The 19,064-nt window shown below is 33.9% G+C and overlaps 3 protein-coding genes and 1 long non-coding RNA gene across 4 annotated transcripts; 1 reads left to right on the top strand and 3 right to left on the bottom strand.

The window, feature by feature from the left end:
- The first annotated feature begins 994 nt into the window (after window positions 1–994).
- On the top strand, window positions 995–4,014 carry MPS1 (multipolar spindle 1). Its single transcript, XM_047313111.2, has 10 exons — window positions 995–1,166; window positions 1,243–1,300; window positions 1,377–1,523; window positions 1,607–1,672; window positions 1,872–1,951; window positions 2,318–2,372; window positions 2,828–2,941; window positions 3,118–3,310; window positions 3,449–3,519; window positions 3,735–4,014. Exons 1-10 carry the CDS (start codon window positions 1,014–1,016, stop codon window positions 3,917–3,919), a joined length of 1,122 nt encoding a protein of 373 aa, XP_047169067.1. The 5' UTR covers window positions 995–1,013; the 3' UTR covers window positions 3,920–4,014.
- A 1,432-nt stretch (window positions 4,015–5,446) lies between these two features.
- SKIP1 (SKP1 interacting partner 1) lies at window positions 5,447–7,085 on the bottom strand. Its single transcript, XM_047313113.2, has 2 exons — window positions 6,673–7,085; window positions 5,447–6,338 (listed from the first exon to the last, which is right to left on the bottom strand). The coding sequence occupies exons 1-2, from the start codon at window positions 7,017–7,019 to the stop codon at window positions 5,765–5,767; spliced, it is 921 nt and encodes a 306-aa protein (XP_047169069.1). The 5' UTR covers window positions 7,020–7,085; the 3' UTR covers window positions 5,447–5,764.
- Window positions 7,086–13,040: 5,955 nt separating this feature from the next.
- LOC124837693 (PMP3 family protein At4g30660-like) lies at window positions 13,041–13,627 on the bottom strand. Its single transcript, XM_047313135.2, has 2 exons — window positions 13,459–13,627; window positions 13,041–13,359 (listed from the first exon to the last, which is right to left on the bottom strand). The coding sequence occupies exons 1-2, from the start codon at window positions 13,546–13,548 to the stop codon at window positions 13,222–13,224; spliced, it is 228 nt and encodes a 75-aa protein (XP_047169091.1). The 5' UTR covers window positions 13,549–13,627; the 3' UTR covers window positions 13,041–13,221.
- A 3,039-nt stretch (window positions 13,628–16,666) lies between these two features.
- Window positions 16,667–18,926, bottom strand: LOC148207006 (uncharacterized). The gene is made up of 3 exons (XR_015786750.1): window positions 18,771–18,926; window positions 18,570–18,639; window positions 16,667–16,865 (listed from the first exon to the last, which is right to left on the bottom strand). It is a non-coding gene; the product is annotated as an uncharacterized LOC148207006 (long non-coding RNA).
- Window positions 18,927–19,064: the final 138 nt, after the last annotated feature.

The raw sequence follows: 19,064 nt of genomic DNA, 5'->3' as shown, positions 1-19,064 counted from the left end.
TGACCATTTATAGTGATATTTTAGTATTGTTAATTTTATTTATACATTCATTTTGTATGATTTCTGTGATGATTGTATTTTATTATATTGGATTTGAATTTATGCATCCGAACATGATATGAGTATTATGGGGAGATTTTGTAATGGTATAATGTGAGTTGAGGAATATGAGCATGGTATGAGTCTCGTAGAGAGATTCGGTAATGATATGGTATTTGTGTATATGTTGATGTTGAGGGTCCTGTAGGTGGAGGTTATCTTGATACTCTAATAATCATCCAGTCTCAAGGATGAATTATGTGGTGAGAGGAGCAGGAGGTCCTGGTCTATGTGCCGGTTTTGGACATAGTGTTGAGGACTAACCTTGTGGATGGTATGTAGTATTTTGGAAGTGTATTTGTAAGAAGAAGTAGAAGTCATCACAAGTGCATAACCTCCTCCCATGACCGCTCATCAAGGTATCATCGGGATGAGTGTCTATTGTGGTATTGTGGGATGAGTATCTATGTGCGATTGTTGTATGACGGTATGAGAGTGTCTGACATAATTATATGAGGTTTGTTGAGTGTATCAAAGTAATTCTGCATGTTTTATAAATGATTGGTTGGATGTCAGTTCACCTGCTTGTTTGTGTTTGTGTATGTGCGATGATCGTATAATTCGTTATACGGGAGTAGATGAAGGAATGTCGTCTGATTCAGTGTCAATAAAAAGAGATAGAAGAATAAAGTAGAAGAATTCAAGTTATATTTATAATTTTGTAATTGAAATGTGAGTTTAAAACATTTATAAATATATATCAATTATGAATTTTCAAGTGTAAGATTAGGGGATGTTATCTTAAGTGTAATGCTATAATATATAAATTATAAATTATCTGTGAGATTTCTTTGATTTTTTTTTTACTAGAGTGCAAATATATAAATTTGTTTCGTATCAATTTATTTATTTTAATGTAAAACTCCAGCAGGTTTGGCGCCTTTTTGATTTGGATTGGTGTTCATCTAAAGTAAATGGCAGAGAAAGAAGATGCAAGAGGGAGCGATGAATCGCTGAAGCTAGCGGTGGCGATATCGCTTCTCAGATCGAAGATTCTGAAAAATGCAAACGAGTCCAGTGCGCTGTCTCCTTCGCAATCTAACGCTCTTCTCCGTTGGAAGCGAAAGGTTAGACACTTCCTTCGTTTTCATTCCAATCTAATGCCTTCCAATCTTCAGTTTTATTTCACCTTCGGATTCTCAGGCTAAAGAAAGAAAGCAAGAAATCCTGAGGCTCAGAGAAGATCTCAAGGACGCTCAAGGTTCGTTCTCATTTCTCTCGCGTATAAACTCACGTTCACTCGAAATCACGGATTCATTCTGAGTTTCTGGATGTAGATGCTTCGCACTGCGATCTGTTCCCGGAGAGTGCAGCTTGCAAGTGCTATTTCTTCGATAATTTCGGAGAAGGAAACTCTAAGCATCACGGAACTGGTTGCGACAGTAGATTCAGCGATGTCCTTCGACGCAGATTTCTAAGACAAGGTTTAATTATAGTCGTCACTATTAGCTACTCTGTTACATAACTACGCTTTTTGAATTGCCGTTGACAAATTAGCTTTCTGTAGTGCGATTCAAGGAAAGGAGAAGAAAAATAGGTTCTCCTTCTTCAAGTCAGCAGCGGCTTTCTTTAGGTAATTCGAACGGCATTTATAGTTATAAACAACTGAGTGTTAGACTGTGTGGTGAATCACGCAGATTATCTGCCTCTTTCATAATTTGTAATTAGAAGGGTGTTTTATCTAATAGTTCAGGATGGCATGACTAATATTTGATGTTAAGTGCAAGGAATTGTATTAAACTTGTTGTCTGATTTTGAAATTAAACTCGCAGATTTAATTAAGGAGGATGAAGCAGAACAGCTTAGGGCCTCTGTTGATTTTCTCGTGGACCTGTGCAGCTCGCTATCACCTGTTAGGATGCTTCACTGTTTTTTAGTATTCTATTTTCCTGAAATGATCTACTCAACATTTGAATAATACAACTATTTGGATTATACAGTTTGTTGGTTTTTTGCTATCTTTTTGCGGTTAGCAATTTTTCTATTAGCCTGTTTTGCAGCTACTATATATAATTATCTTTGTTGTTTTCTATATATTTTTCGTTCAATGAATTTATGAGAAATTCACCATCTAAGTCTTTTCTTCTTTCTCAATCAGCCGTTCTTAGCAGAGTTCATAAATACTAGTGATATTGAATAGAATATGAACAAATAACTGTTTTTGACATGCTTTGTTGATGTTTTTTTGCTCACGTGGTGTATTCAATTTAGTTTGCAGGTGTATGATTCCAAGTTTGCAAATCTAGCACATCAAGCTGTAGATTTTATATTAGGTATGTGCTATTTATTTGAGAACCCGGTGTATCAAGCTGCAGAGTTTATATTCCGTATGCTGCTTTTGTGACTGTTTGGCTTTTCCACTTCTTTCGGTTTTGATTAAATAATTGAAATATTGTGAACCCAAGACTTTAGGGCATTGACTATCATTCTAACTAACCGCTCTTCATAGTAGTTTATCTTGTAAACATGCAATACCATGATCAATCTCCCACTCTCCCCTTAAAGACTATGATGAACTGTAAGGTAACTTAGTACTGGTCCCTATTTCCCATTCTCACATCAAGTGGTAATTTGAGCTATGAGCGATTTACCTCAAAAGTTTTCGAGCTATACTAAGTTTAACTTTGATTTTTAGGTTTTCGTTATGGATCACCATTGCACATGTAGTCCACCATCATATTTCTTTGTTATTTACTCTGAAGATTATATTTGTAAGTCTTTTTTGAAGTTACGTTGAAGAATCTTTTATCTACGGGAAGGAACCACGAACTTGTTGAAGGAATTGTCAACAGCCTAGTTACACGTTTGATTAGGCAGATGTGCACGTCCTTGTTGGAAAATGGTATGCATAGTTTAAGATTGTGCGAATAATCGTAGATTACTTTTTAAGGTCAATGTGTAAGACGGTAAACTACTGTAAAATTGTCGCCATTGTGATCTTTTATTTGTGGATCATTCTAATCGTTGACTTCTGTCTCTTTTTTTTTTTGCCGTTCCTTTTAAATACGTATCTTCTAGGGTCTCAATACACCGGCACCAATGCTCAATTTTGTGTTCAGCATTTGATCCGCAAACTTGGGAGCGAGCCTTATATTGGTCAGCGGGCAATTCTTTCAGTGTGTCAAAGACTTATGGTGCTAGCAGAACGTTTGCTTTTCTGTGATCCTTTTGACGATGACTTTCCTGAAATGCATGATTGTATGTTCATACTGTAAGTTCTTAGCAAAAGCGCAATAGTATAATTAATGTCCAGATTCATAAGCCATAACGAATAGCTCAATACAGGTTTCGAGGAAAGTAATGATGTTTTTAAAGACAACAATTTATCTATTTTTTATGCGGTTGTCAGGATCCAGCTTATCGAGTTTTTGGTTGCGGATTACTTATTAGAGTGGTCAAAAGCTGAAGATTTTGACAACGGTATGCTTCATACTTTATACCGAACTTAACTAATTAATTGAGATATCGAGTCTTGATTTTTCTGACGCAAAACAAATACAAGTGAGCCAACATTTAGTATTTTTCTATACTGTTACGTTTATACTGTATATTCTTGTTAACTGACTGTAATAAAGATGAACCAAATTAAAAAAAATTAAACTGAGCGGTAACTTGTGGTAACAATGACATTTCAGTGCTTCTTGAAGATTGGGTGACATCAATTGTGCAGGCAAGAAAAGCATTAGAACTTCTAGAAAGCAGAAATGGACTATATGCGCTCTATATGGATCGAGTCGCAGGTGAATTGGCGAAACAACTTGGTGGTGTCTCATCGTTTCTGAAGCTTAAACCGGATATTATTAATTGCCTTTTTCGCTAAGCATGATCGGATATTGGAAAAAAAATGTTATGGATGAGAATGAAAAAGCGAATATGATGCTGGTAATTGAAATTGTGTAAGCGAGAACCTGCTCACGAGCGCTGCTGAAATGTCCTGCTCGAGTACATGGTGAGTAGCATTAACTGTTGGCTTTTTTCATCAGGTTGCTGTCAATTCATCGCTTTTAGTTCTCTATATCCAATTCCTTAGACCTGTATCTTCATCTTGCTTTCATTACAATGCCATCCAAAAACATTATCCAACCTTCAAACTTTCTCGGTTTAATTTTCAGAGCTAAAAGCTTTTTACATGGTCTTTTACTAGATTAGTCGATAATAAAAAATATAATAAAATAAATCATTACATATGCAGCTTTAATTTTTATATTTGTACTCATGCTTTACTTTAAAAATGTATAATGCTATGCATAACATGTCGGAAATTTGATAAGAACACATATTAAATGGATTTTCTGAGTTGTGAATAATCATTGTCTTTAAAGATGTATCCAGTGTATGTCTAAATCTGTCAGGGTACAATAGAAACGTCTCGAAAACTTTCGAGAGTATTAGAACTAGCAAGATCTCTTTTAAAGAATTAATATAAACTCATAATATAAAAGAATAAGAAAAGAGAAAACAAAGATATGTGAGAGGGAGAGCTCGTCAAGGTGTGTTAAGTTCTTTTGCATTGATCAAAATACCTCTATAAAGTTTGGAGAAGAAACGAGACTGGCCCAAAGTCCAAGACGTGTGGAAGATCTCCCTTGCGGCTGAAGCCAAACAGCGTCTTCGGGTTTCTTGTGGATGCGGATGTGGATAACTGGGTCATGCAAGATCTTCCAACGACTCGACTAAAAACTAAGCTCGGCCACTCGAGCTCGATCAACATAAGCTTGGCTAACATGAGGAGAGACAACATAACTTTTGCAATATATATAAAACACAGGTAAAACAACATAACAAACGTATAACATTTATAAGTGTGTTGATATATGAACTCTAAAGATAAATGTTTATATTAGCTGTAGAAGTGAAATTCTTATTTTATTTTTTATATTTGTAGAAGATAAATATATATCAATATAAACGGTACCAATAATAATACTCGACGACAAAAAAAAAAGCTAACAAAACATGTATACCTTTAAAAAAGCAAAACTACTTATAATACTACCATACCATAATAACAAACATTAACATGTATTTGTTAAGCTTTATTTTATACTACTATGGCTTAACTCCTACCGTGTATCTATTGAAAATAAAAAGTTTGAATAGGTATACATACAAAAAGTAAAGGTTGGCGAATTAAAAAATTCTTTTGTACAGAGGCATTCTGTACAAAAAGAGTGAACTCATCTCAAACATCAGAATCAAAAACTTACTCAATGACAGCAGCTACAATAACAAGGCAATTATTCACTCAATGAACCTATTCAAATTCTAGCTGCAGATAAGTGTTCTATAAGCTTATATATTTGGAAACAGTGAGGGTACTAAGATAAATTTCTGAGACAACTTATGGTACTCTGAAGAGAAACATAAAAGAAGTAATGCAGCAGCATCAGCATCATCATCATCAAAGGGGAAAAACAATTAGAATACTATAATGTAAATCCATTATGGAAACCTGAGACAAGACAGCACATATAGTCAAATAATTACAAATACATGGAAGGCAAACAACATATAATTACATAGATTGTAATTTCTACAATATATACTTGACTGTGACAAATTGACAAGGACCTTAGAGATCCAACTAAGATTTTCACAAAGCAGCAGAAAGATGAGGTGATGAATTCAGAGTGTTTATATCTTGGATGAATCTTCCTCTCACTGATCAGATTCGGAAAATATCTGTTTGAAACCTCTCATCATATAAACTCCAATGTCCATACCTTTCAGTGTGGAAGACAGACCTGGGGATATAGAAATTTGGCTTCTTAATTTCTTTCAAGTGCACCAAACTACAAGAAGCATTTGCAATGTCTCGACTAGTTAGGTTAGCACACCCAGACAAATCCAAGAACTCAAGGTTAGGACATCCCTGAGATATGGAATTGAGACCCTTGGCTGATAATTTGGAGAACCTAATCTCAAGATGCTTAAGATCAGGCATGGAATTCGCAATTGCAACAGCCTCATCATCTCCATCTTGTGGACAAGCATTTAGATACTCATTAGGAACAATGCCTTGGTGTTGAGAAGGATCAAGCCAATTCATGAAATTTCTTTTGAGAACCTTAAGGTTGGGACAGGTTCTTCCAATCAGCACCAATGACTCATGGCTTATCTCATAACAATAGCTGATATCCAATTCCCTTAGCTTCTTACAACTCAAAGCTATCTTAGACATAGAATCGTCAGTCACACGAGGGCAGCTTCTGATAGACAGCACCTCAATATTCGGGCATCTGAGTTTCAAATATATTTTAAAAAGTGTTAAATGCTCCAACCTAATGTTCTATTCACAATAGAAGGAACATATAAACACACAGATTAAAATATTGGAATTTCGGAATCAAAGCCCTAATTTAAAAGAAAAAAAAAAAGTAAAGTACATATTACTGAAATCTTAAATGCTACCATAACGAATTATGACATGTTTAATTCACGTTAAATGATCTAAAATTACGTGAAAAATACTAATTATCCTAATTTGATTTTACAAAGAAAACATTCATTACTTTCATCGAACATTCAAACATTCAAACAAATGGGTAAGGGAATTTGGGAGAAAGTTGGAACCTTTGGGCGACGAGGGCGAGAGAGCGATCGGAACAGTGGCGAATGCGTATCTGGGTGAGAGAGGATTGGGCCCATTTGACGACAGATTGAAGCATGGAATCGATCATGGCCTCGAACTGAGGGGTCCACCAGCGAGTTGACTCGAGGGGTGAGTCGAATTGGGAATCGAGGTCGAAAACAGAGTGAAGAGAGGGATCCTTGAAGGCGCTGAACCATGACTTGCAGACCATCATGGTGCCGCGCCATCGGTCCTCAACGCTGAGTCGAGAGAGGATGTTGATGAGTAACTCGCGAGTCAACTCGCACCAATCTGACTCAGATTCCTTTGGCTCAGTTTCCGCGTTCATTCTTCCTTTGGGATCAGATTTCACTCACAATTCAATCCTCTGTTTATTACAGTGTTTCCATTTCATACCCTGTTTTAAAGCTGGATATAATGAAGGATAGATATTTTTTTTCTTCTGAAATTTTGGCCTACGTATATTTTTTTTAATTCTCTATAATGTTTTGTTTTGCTTTATTTTTGTATATATAATTTTTTTTTATTTTATCTTTAAATAACGGTTATTTTAAATTAAAATAATTATATTTTTATTTTTATTTGGCCTACGTATATTTTTTTAATTCTATATAGTGTTTTTATTTTAATACAATTGTGTTAGAACAAAAATAAATAACCACATATACGTTTAGCACATATATTCCCACAAATTTTATTTTAAAAAATAATTATTAAAAAAAATGAAAAAAATGTATACATATACTAATAGTTTCTTTACATAATATAAATATCTTTTTGTTTTGTTTTACTTATTGTAATATATAAATTGCTTTTTAAGACATAATTATATGTTTTTTAAAGGGCCCAATACAGAATTCTTTTAAAGGGCCCAATACCGAATGTTTTTTGCATACCTTTTGAAGTAATGAGTTGAAAACTATTCTTTAGAGAAGCATCTGACAGAAAATAGAAAGAGTAACCGGTTAAGTGGAGGATTGGAATAGAGTTATGTTGTACAACATGAATTTCTCTTTCCTTGCTTTTACTTTTGCTGGTTTGGATAATGGAATTGACAGTTGCTTTCCAAACACACTATAATTAACTGAATTGACAGTTGAACAGAAGCTTAAACAAATTAACGATCAGTTATTAGTTATTACTTTGACACCCCTCTGCAAGCTGGAATGTGGATATCCAAAACATGCCAACCTTAGAGGCAAGAATTTGAAATAGCCAAGGGGAATAAGGGGTCTTAGAATGTAGCAACCTGAGTTTTTTGGAATAGGAAGAAGAAACAAGACCAAGATTGAACCTTCTTTCACATCAATGAATGTGTTTTGGGCCATGAAACGGATTGTAAGTTATGTACAAAATGGATGGATAGTCACAGGAGATGACAGCTGAACTCATCACAGTAAATACAGAATCCACTGTGCTTCACAAGTGACTTGAGCAAGCCACTTTTGCTTTTCCGTAAGAAAATAGATGACCCCAAGAAAAAGAAAATAACTAGTATACCTGCAAGTGCAACACTAAATCCTTGAAGTTGAGGAGCTGAGCTTGTGGCAATCTGAGAAATGGTATAGGGGTCAATCTTAGCTCATCTTTCATTAAACCTTTCTTTTAGGGACTATTAAATGAGGGAGCTAGAAGAAAACTCCAGTCTCAACTTTCTTTTCAAGTGAGTTAAAATCACAGTTAAAATAAACTTGACACTAGTAATAGACTTTAATTAACTCTTGAAATAATACTTTGAATATGAGTCAAAGATTAAGCTGAATTGTCACGAGCCAGTTCAAATCGAAGGTTAAGATGAGACAATTTGGACTAGTTTTAGCTGATTGTCCATATGGATCGGCTCAACCTGAAGATTGAGACGAGCTCATTCAGTTGAAAGTCAAGATGGACCAACCTAGGCCAAAGGTCGAGATGAGGTAGACTCGATTCATTTTTTGCCAGGATTAACCAGGTCGAATTCAACCAAATTTCAGTTGAGACAGATTCAAATGAATTCGTCAAAATTTTGATTAGGGTCGATTCAGCTAAATTCTGTCGAATTTTGATCGGTGCTGAAATTCGGTCAAATTCGACCAAGTCAACCCCAATCAAAATTAAGCTGAATTCATCTAAGTTGGTTCTACTCAAGACGAAGGTTGTTTCAGGCTGACCCATGTTGAAGTTTGAGACAGAGTGGCATGAGCCAGAGGTAAAGATGTGCCTACCCGAGCTGAAGGTCAATCTTAGACTATTTGACTAAAGATCAATCTTGGGTAATTTTCTTAAAGGTCAAGATTGACCGACCTAAACTAAAAGTTTAATAATATATTTTAAAAAAATAATATATATATATATATATATATTTGTTTTAAAAAAAACCTATTTTCATGTTCTAACCCACGAGACTTTTATGGTCTTTTTAATCTTGTGGGCTTTATTAATAGGGGCTTTTTGACCCCATCCAACGTGGGTTAGGGTCAAACCTTGTGAATTGGACCAAATTGATAGCTTTATGTCCTTGTGAGATTAAAGACTCTCCTAACTAGTTTTTGAAGTACACTTGGATTGGATATATGTAGCTTTGCCAAACAATTTGTTAATGTGGAAATTAGCTAGACAACAAAAGCATATTCTCATTGATAAGATTGATTCCTTGTTAAGACCCGACAATTTCAAAGCCAAGGAGAAATTTGAATTAACCAATATCCTTAAGACTTAGTTTTACATTCATCAATTCCTTCACATGACTAATTTCAAAGAGGTTAATACCTAGTAACAACAAATTGATAATCACAAAGTATACAACGAGTACCAAAAATATTACATTTCTTATGCCTATGACCTTGAACGACTCAAAAAGCTAGTAAAAACTAGTCATTTTAATACTAATTTCAAAAGTTAATGTCCTTGGACATTGTGATGTTTTTTTTTAGTTTTTCCTATGTAATCAAATTAAAAAATAGAAAAATTTCTCTAAGAATGACTTGCTTAAGTAGGTGGAAACAGTCAACTGTTAAACAAGAAAAGGCTTACTTAAGCAAGGCTTCCAGCTTGTTGAGTAAGAAGAGTAAAAAGTTCTAGCAATAGGGAACATCAAACAATGAATTGAACTAACTCAAGAAAGTAAAGTAAGAAAGTTGGTTTTCAAGGAACTAGATGGCATGCTTAAGCAAGGCTAAATGATCATCCAAACGAGTAATAAATAAGTGAATAAAGTCACTTAAGCAAATGACATGAAGACTCGCTGGAGTGAATGAAGTAAAAAAAAACACCTTATCCTAGAACATAAAGTATAGCTTAAGCAAGATGAGATGCTCGCTTAAGTGAGCAAAGATGAAAAAGACAATATGACATTGATATAGTAGTTATTATCATATAAATAGGTTTGAAATAGAATTTAACTAAGTTAAAAGTGTTGGGAACTATTGAAAGCAAGGAAAGTAACAATCAAAAACACTTGAGACAATCATAATGAATCAAACTTCATTGATTTAAATTTGTAGATTATAAAAAAAATGAACTTTAAATTTAACTCAATCTTACAAAATTATCATGCCAAAAAACTCAAATATGAGAAGGAATAGAGAGGGACTCAACCATGAGTGACACGATATATCTAACTAATCTTACTCATCATGATCCTTAATAAATTTTGATATCATTTTAAAAAATGAACTTTAAACTTAACTCAATCTTACAAAACTGATTTGATAAGTTTGGTAAGTTGAAGTTTACATTGTTTATAAATTAATTTTGGCCATATATCTAAATAATGAGATCTCCAATATAGATTAAGTATGATTGACTAAATTACCTATTGTTAAGGTTGGAAATCAAGAAACCAAAATCGTGCGTACACTTTAGTTTCATCAATTTTCTATTCAGTAATTATTTTTCTTTTCTATGCCTAATGTTTCATTTGAGACTGATCACCTTCTAGTTGTTCTCTTCTTGAGAATTCATCGACGTTGAAAACACTCCGAATCCTTGGAACGGGAAAAGACAACTGATTGGGATTGCTCCTAGGAATAGTTCAAAATCAATTGGGCCTCTCTTGGCATTTAGTCATTCCAGCTGGTCTGTAAGCCTAGGCTTCACATATACTTCAGTGAAGATCCCCACATCGAAATCTACTTCGTACAAATACCAATTGACTGTGAAAGCAAGTGAAGAAGCCCTCCTAATGGTCCTCCAGAACATTAGACCGAGTCTCTAAATAATAAATTTCACAAGTCTACGCATACCCCCTTAGCAACTAATCAACCTTTTTACCTTTCCCCCGAGCCATCTGCATGGTGCTTCAACTTGAAAACCTAGCTTTATCTTATTGCCATCTTCTGTGGTGGAGAGAAGTAGGGGTCTAGGTTTGGTTCTTTTCCAAAGTAATTAGTTCAGTCTGGAGAGCGGTTTGACTATTCTGCAAAGCAAATAGTTCAGCCTGGATAGTGATGTCATACTTTTAATAGCTTATGCATAAGATGTAGGGTTGAGAGAAGAAGAAATACAAAAAAAGGAATCTGCGAGTTAGATAGTGGATACCTAACATGTGACTCCAAACACAAGGGTTCAGTTGTAAAGTTCTTTAAAGAACAATGAGTCGTGCTTCGATGAAGATACTTATGTAGGTGGTGTTGAACCCAGAGGATAAATTATGGAAGGGTTGGTATCATTTTTTGTTGATTGGTCAGAATTTTATTATTCTTTGAATTTGTGGTTGACTGATCAGATTTGTATTTTTTGTTAGGTTTTTTGGTTGACAGATCAAATCTGTATTATTCGTGGCATTTGTGTTAGAGGTGCGAATGAAATGTTTTAAAGAGATAACAAGTAGGCTGATCATGGGAGAATTAGTGTTTGGGAAATAAAATCAGTCTTACTGAAACTTACTCACAGAAGACCACAACCTTTGGAAGAAAATTTTCTCTAATTTTAGATAAAACAAGAAATACCCTTTGTGCTTGACTTCAAAAACAAAAAATATGCATTTTCTAGCTAAAGTCCAATTTCTTCCTCTTGGAAGGAAGACTTTCATCAACAAAAAGGCAGCTTGTTCTTTGAATTTAATCTTTAAAGCCATAGTTGAGACTTTTGACCAAGCAGAATGGTTATCTCCAACAGGTGGAGCAATGATGAGAACCTTGGAAGGTTGCTCCAAGAAGTGGATCGACTATCTCAAGTTCCAAGGGAAGAATCCATTGTTTAAGGCATTAGATTTCTAGGACATGCTTTGGTTTGGATTGAAAGAAGTTTCATAAGGGGTTCTCGAATGTTTCAAGCTGGTGTTTGGTTGGAGCATGGATGGCCAAAGCTATGGTGGTTATTATGCATAACATATAAGCAAAAGAGTGTATGAGATTAATGGAAAGAATACGAAAGAACAAGATATAAATACCTAGATGAGGTTAACTTATCTTGGATGTAAACCAAGATCATGACAAAGAGAAACCAAGAATTAGAAGATTGTGCTACTCAAACTCAATGGCATAAGCAAGGTGATCAGCCACTTGAGACTTAGTCTTCAATATAAAAATATAAAAGATTGAAATTGTCAACTTCTTGTAACAAAGTATAACAAGGTCTACAAAATGGCCTAAACTCTCCTTATGTAGATTAAGGAGGCGTGTAGGAAGGGAAGAAAGTCAAACACGCCTCCTCTTATAAATGTGACCAAATACAAGGAAGTCTTATACACAATCAAGTAATTTATTACATGAAAGCTATTATTTCTTTTCTTTACAAGTTTTCTAACTTGTAGAACTCTTCCTTTGCCTTCTTTTTTTTAAGCTTAAATATTTCCTTTCTATCCATGACCACACCAAGAAGAAACCAATAATGCACTAAGGTTTCTTCTGGATCCACGTAGAAAGGGCTAGAAGGTCCCAGAATCCGATTTGGATTCACCAGTAATCAAAGAGCGAAGAAAGAATTCAAGAATCAGTGATGAAGAATTTTGTACAGCAGTAGCAGAGCATCCTAGGAAAGGAGCTCTATTGCCGTAAAAAAATTAAATCGAGAAGGAGAAACTTTCAGAGAATGAGAACCTTTTTTCTGAGATGAAAATAAAGCACTAGTGAAAGATGGAAGGGTTTTCTCTCATTGCTAACTAGATGTTGAAATAGCTACCAATCAATTGAATCGACAGTAGAGAGAATGAGAGACATACCAGAAATGAACCAAACAACTAAATCAGTTATCATTTTCACAGTTCGCAACAGCTAATAAAACAGTAAATTCCTCTTATCCGTTTGAATCAGTTCGATGGCCCCAAAAATAAGCAGTGCTGATGTAAAAAGTCCAAACCCCTCAAAACTAAAGACTGTGGATGCTACTATATTACTTGAGTCATAGATCTACGCAAAATCAAAAGGCATCACAGAAGAATCCTGATTGCATAAAAATTGTGGAAGTTTCAAGAGCAAAAACAATAGATTCTACAAACCATAAGCAATTTCAATTTCAATTACAAAACCATAAGCACGTTAACTTAAATTTGCAGAAGTTACGCACACGGGCAAGACATGAACATCAATAATGCATTCGAACTTAAACTATCAGTATTGCGTATAGAGAGGACGCCTGTATTCATCAAAGTACTGGTCACGATCAACGAAGATAATGGCATAGAGAGCATAAATGATGCCAGGAATATAACCTAGAATTGTGAGGAGCAAACAGATGATGAATTCAACCTGCAAAACGAAATCACAGTTTCAGATCTCGCATATAGAGAGAGAGAGAGAGAGAGAGAGAGAGAGAGATCAAGACAGAGAAAAAGAGAGGAGACAGACGCTGCAACAGCCGTGGCGAAAGCAAACTCCGATTGGAGGAAGCAAGATCGCGATCATTATCTCGCAGCATATTTCACAACGCGTCGGCATCTTCCACTGTGATGAATGATAATGCTTCTACACTTGTACTCCTTTTCTTCCTTTTTTATCTTCAATAATCAATCAGTATCAGATTGGAAGCTGCGTGGTCGTTTAGTTTTGACATTAACACGCCAGGTGTACTGGTACGCAACTAATTCTCCTCCGTTAGATTTATTATTCTTTATTTGAGGGTTGAGATTTTTTGTTTCTTCCTTTTCCATATTTGCCCTTCAACCCTTCAACTCTTCTCTTTGTCCTTCCATTCTTGACACTCTACAAGTTATCGAAATTGTTGACGACATCGCGAAGCACCACCGTGGAAGTAAAACAATGATGGTGGAAATGGCTTCCGGCAGTCACGTGCGGCTGTGGAAGGAGGAGGAAGATGAGATACTTATTGTCTTGCTCTACTTAAATCACCCACCCCAACCTATAAACTCAATCAATATCCAAACTCATTTTATCACACACTTCAATGAACACCTACTAATTGCTAAACCTGCTACTACTTCTGTGAGAACCAACCAAACCATCTCATCCTCACCAACCAACCACCTCTGCTCATCAATCACTGTTCTTTCTCCTTGCAAACAAAAATAACGAATAATTTTAATATTCTCTCATCTTTTTCTTCTCTTGTATCTGTTCTCTACTATTTTCAAAATTATTTCCTTAAATAAAAGTATATTTCTAGGTAGAGTTGAAATACTCTATATAAACTAAGGCTAGAGTGTTTATTATTAAAGTATATTAATTTATATTGATTTTATTGCGAACTAAGTATTGGATGATGTGCTATTTTATGATAGATATTATATTACAAGAAATTCAAAATGTTTTTAAAACTTTTATTTCTACAACTAACTATTTTTCAAATCACAACATTTTCTTGTATTTCAATAATTTTAAAATGACAATAAATAAACATTTAAACAAAGGAATTGGGTTTTATTTTGTACCTGTTACCAAATTCTAGAAATATATGAAAAAAAACATCATTGAATCATGATGGAGAGTAAAGGTGCATACTCAAACAATATGAATTGTTTAATATGAAACGAAGCGAGAAAGACGTTTCAAAATAAAAAATAAAACATAAAGCACCAAACTAATAAATACAAAAAAAATGGTAAATTAAAAATAGATTATTCAGATGTATAAAATAAATATTTATTTTTAAATATACATTTAATTAAATAAAAAAGATGCTCCGATTTTAAATAAACATAAAATTAAACTGAAAATAAGAGAAGTAGAATTTAATTTTTATATTAGCATTTCATATAATTTTACATTGTATTAGTTTGATGATATTTAGTATTGTGTCAATTTATTAAAATTTAAATTTAAGTATAACAATATAATGTAGATTTTTATAATGTTAAAAGTCCATAAAATGATATTTTAATATAGACCTTAGTATCACAAATTGCTATACTATATATATTTAATATGATTTCTAAATGATTAAGTTCTTATTTTTATTGTGTTTTCTTGAATTGCAGCATTAAAATAATACAGAAAAATACAACTATTAATCTGATACCTGAATTTAAAGAATTTTGAATTCTCGGTCTATGGAGCACGACTTTTGACCCGTCCCTTCAAACAATATTTCCAACAGTAATGCTTTTATTTATTTATTTTTCTTACACTGACTACAAACTCTATTGGCAACATCTAGCGGCAACATTTGTCCAAAGTAATAATTCTTGTCAGTCACACATATCAGTGCATCATGAATGTTGCATTGTTTTACACAACCACTGCATAACTCAAACATATTTCAATTACTTTTAATTTTAAAAATTTATTAATTATTCAAGAATTATTTTTGATGGTTAAAGTCTAAGTTTTATACAAGATTTAAATTTATATTTCGAAAATTTTTCATTATCACAGCGTCTATTTTAATTAAATTTATCATAAGACTCAAATGTCAAACTTGAATATTTTCAGTCAGGAAAGTTATAAAGTTATGCTTTTTGTACTTGGAATGTCAAATGTTGAACAAAATAATTAGATAATACAATTAATTGAATTGCCACATCACATCTTCTCTAGTATTAGTTATAATGTGGACACTCTTTTGAGAACTGAAGATAAACAAAACAGATTTGTCTGTCACCATTCTGTTGGATGGAGGAAATACTTGTGAGATATAAAACCTTTTTATTGTCTTTTTTGGTAAGTTTTGCAATAAATTTATGTCATTTAATAATTTAGATGAATTAACTATATATTTTTTATAATTTATTGAAATGTATAATGAACTAAATGACATAATATATGAAAGCAATCGTATAAAAAATGTCCACCATGTAGATCAAGGAATCCAAAAAGAGTATGTAAGTGCATGAGAACATATTGTACCACAATAATAACTGGAATTTGAGAAAAACTTAATATCAGTTTTGTGAGTGAGATTGATTTTTCTTTGTAGTAAATTTCTGACGTGGATTGTTTGTATTGTATTCATCTGGTGCAACTTGTTGTGAGTAAGTAAGAGTTTATTTTTGGACTTTCTAAGTTATCTATATCAGGAAATCTAATTGAATATAAATTTCAGTTTTTCTTATTTTTATTGATCATGTAAAGTTTAATTAATTGAGTAAATTATTATTATATAAATTGATGTAAAAAAATATTAGTAAATTTTGTTGAGTGTGACTGATGTTTTTTATATAAATGAATATAATTTGTAAAAAATAAAATATGTTTAAAGTAAAGGATATTTAAACAGATTTTAATACAGTTTTGTGCGAACGCGAGCTTTTATAAATAAATTTTTAGCCGGATCACCACAAATCTTAATTTTAAATACAATGATTTGATATAATATATATATATATATATATATATATATATATAATATTTTTAAAATTTAAATAAAAGATATTAATCATTTTTAAAAGTGACCCAACCTATGCATATAAAATTCAACCAATACACATTTAGACTTTGAACAAAAGGAAATTTTTTAAAATTTATTTAAGTTACCAATTTTTATTGTATTTTTCTACTTTTAAGAATTTTTAGAGTTTAAATCTATCTTCAAAGTTCGAACCTTATTCAATAGATAACCAGGTTGTGACAATTATATAACAAGTATGATATATTATAGACGTCATCATCTTAATATAATAGAACAGTTGAAGTAAGACTGACAATTCAGTTAAGGTTATAGTCATCCAAAATATCACTAGAATTTGAAAACTTAAACATAAAAGACTACTAAAATAATACCACTTAATTAAGACCCTATAAGTACTAAGTTGCAGCATCCCCGTCCTCCAGCACTTGCTTCAGGGACACCTCCTCAACATCTGCTCACATTCAAGTGAATGATCATTGCAAAAGAAAAACACACACAAGCAATACAGAAACACAAAAGCAAGGGTGAGCTAGATATAAAAATCATGTTATACAATCACACATAACATGCAAATCAAAGCATATATATATATTAGACTACACCATCAAGACTTGTTTCACTTTAAACTTGACTCGTTCGGACTTAGAATGATTGTCGAGCTATGGTGGGTCATGCACTCGTGGTGGCTTCTACTGCTTTGCAAAGTCGTTGTCAATGAGTTTCACCCTACCACACTCACGAGGTAGTCCGTCATCACTCATCTTGGGCCATACTGGAAGCACCCAAGACTAGAACCTCCTGCTACTACTCACAACATGGTATAATCTTCTCTACTTGAGAATGATTGACCATTGTAGTTTCAAGATAACCCCCAAGATTGAGCTTCCAAGCAAATCATTCTAAACACACTAAAAGGGCACTACCATGTATCCCTCCCTTGAGGATCATGGAATTACGTCCAAGACTGATACTTTTCACTTTCAACACAATAATACATCATACATTCACATACTTTCAATTTAACCACATTACAACAATCATACTTTACACGAAAATCATCACACACACTTAATTTACCCAAAACAATAGCTAAAGAACTTGAACCGAACGCTAAGAGCTTTGGCCGAGCACTTAGAGCTTTGAGACCGAGTGTCGGTACAAGACCGAACAATCATTAAGAGACCGAGTACTAGTACAAGACCGAACACTCTTTAAGAGACCGAGTGCCAGTACAAGACCGAACACTCTTTAAGAGACCGAGTGGCATTACAAGACCGAACACTCTTTAAGAAACCGAGTGCCAGTACAAGACCGAACACTCTTTAAGAAACCGAGTGCCAGTACAAGACCGAACACTCTTTAGGAGACCGAGTGTCAGTACAAGACCGAACACTCTTTAGGAGACCGAGTGACAATACAAGACCGAACACTCTTTAGGAGACCGAACGTTCATGAACTGGTAAGACTTAAAAGAGACCAACCCAGTTATGACCGAGAGCAGCACAAGACCGAAAGGTCAACTGCAGAATTCTGCATAATTCTGCATAATTGCAAACATAACCCAACATGACCATTTCTAACCATTTTTACTAACTTCTAATACCCTTAATTCTTTTTTTATACTTAACTAAACTTATCTAAATGATTCTAAACATTCCTACTACCATTCTAAAGTGATTAAGACTCAATTTTAACCCTAAAACACCAATTTTCCCAACTTAGGGATCCAAAACCCAATCCTACTGCTTTGCACCTATTTTGATCAATTTAGTGACTCAAACAAGTCACAATACACTGGCTAAGATTGCCCCAACAACTCAATTGCGCTTTAGGTCCCAAATGCCCAAAATCACTACCTCACTTCCCCCAATTTGTCCTAAAACACCAAAATTTCACTTAACTTTCCATTTCATCCAAGCTATAACATATTTATCACTCCAAGCACTTCCAACACGCCTAATTACAACAGCTAGATTCAACCAATGCAGTTTACAGACCTCACACTACAATTTCATACATCACACGCATCAACATGTATGACCAACTTACTTTAGAGCTTAAACAAGCAAACTAAACAGCACACTCATTAAGGAATTTAGTATACATACAAACAAATACTGCAAGCAAATTGAAAACAATATCTAGCTCCCCTTACCTTAGGGTTTCACAACTAAGCTCACAACTTGGTTCGACAGTGCTTGACTCCGCAAGAACTCAACCAAACCCTACAAACCACCCAATGGGTGATAGAACAACTCTTTAGAGCTAATTTTTTTTGACAAGAAATTGAAGGAGAAGGTTTCTAATTACATGCCCTAGGTTCCCAAAAGAGGAGGAAAAAGGGGAAACGACTTACCCGTTGAAGAACGAGAATCTAATCGGATGGTTGCGAGTGGTTGCGAAGCTCTCTGCGTCGCGGTCACTTGAGCATCACCTAATCAAATATGCAATGACTAAATGTGAGGGAATGGTAGAGAGAAGGTAGAGAGAATGAGAAGCAACTTTCTAGGGAGAGAGAGAAAGATTTTAGAAGAATTGAGCAGAATTTGATAAAATTGCTAAATTGTATGTTTTTCAGAATAAAAAAAAAGTTCTTCTCTTCATTTTAATTTTTTTTTTATTTTACACACACACACACACATATATATAT

This window comes from Vigna umbellata, chromosome 1, assembly GCF_029865625.1.
Source record: "Vigna umbellata cultivar VRB3 chromosome 1, Vumbellata_1.0, whole genome shotgun sequence".
Lineage (NCBI taxonomy): Eukaryota > Viridiplantae > Streptophyta > Magnoliopsida > Fabales > Fabaceae > Vigna > Vigna umbellata.
Note: the sequence above shows the minus strand (reverse complement) of the source record. Positions and strands in the feature narration are given on the sequence as shown.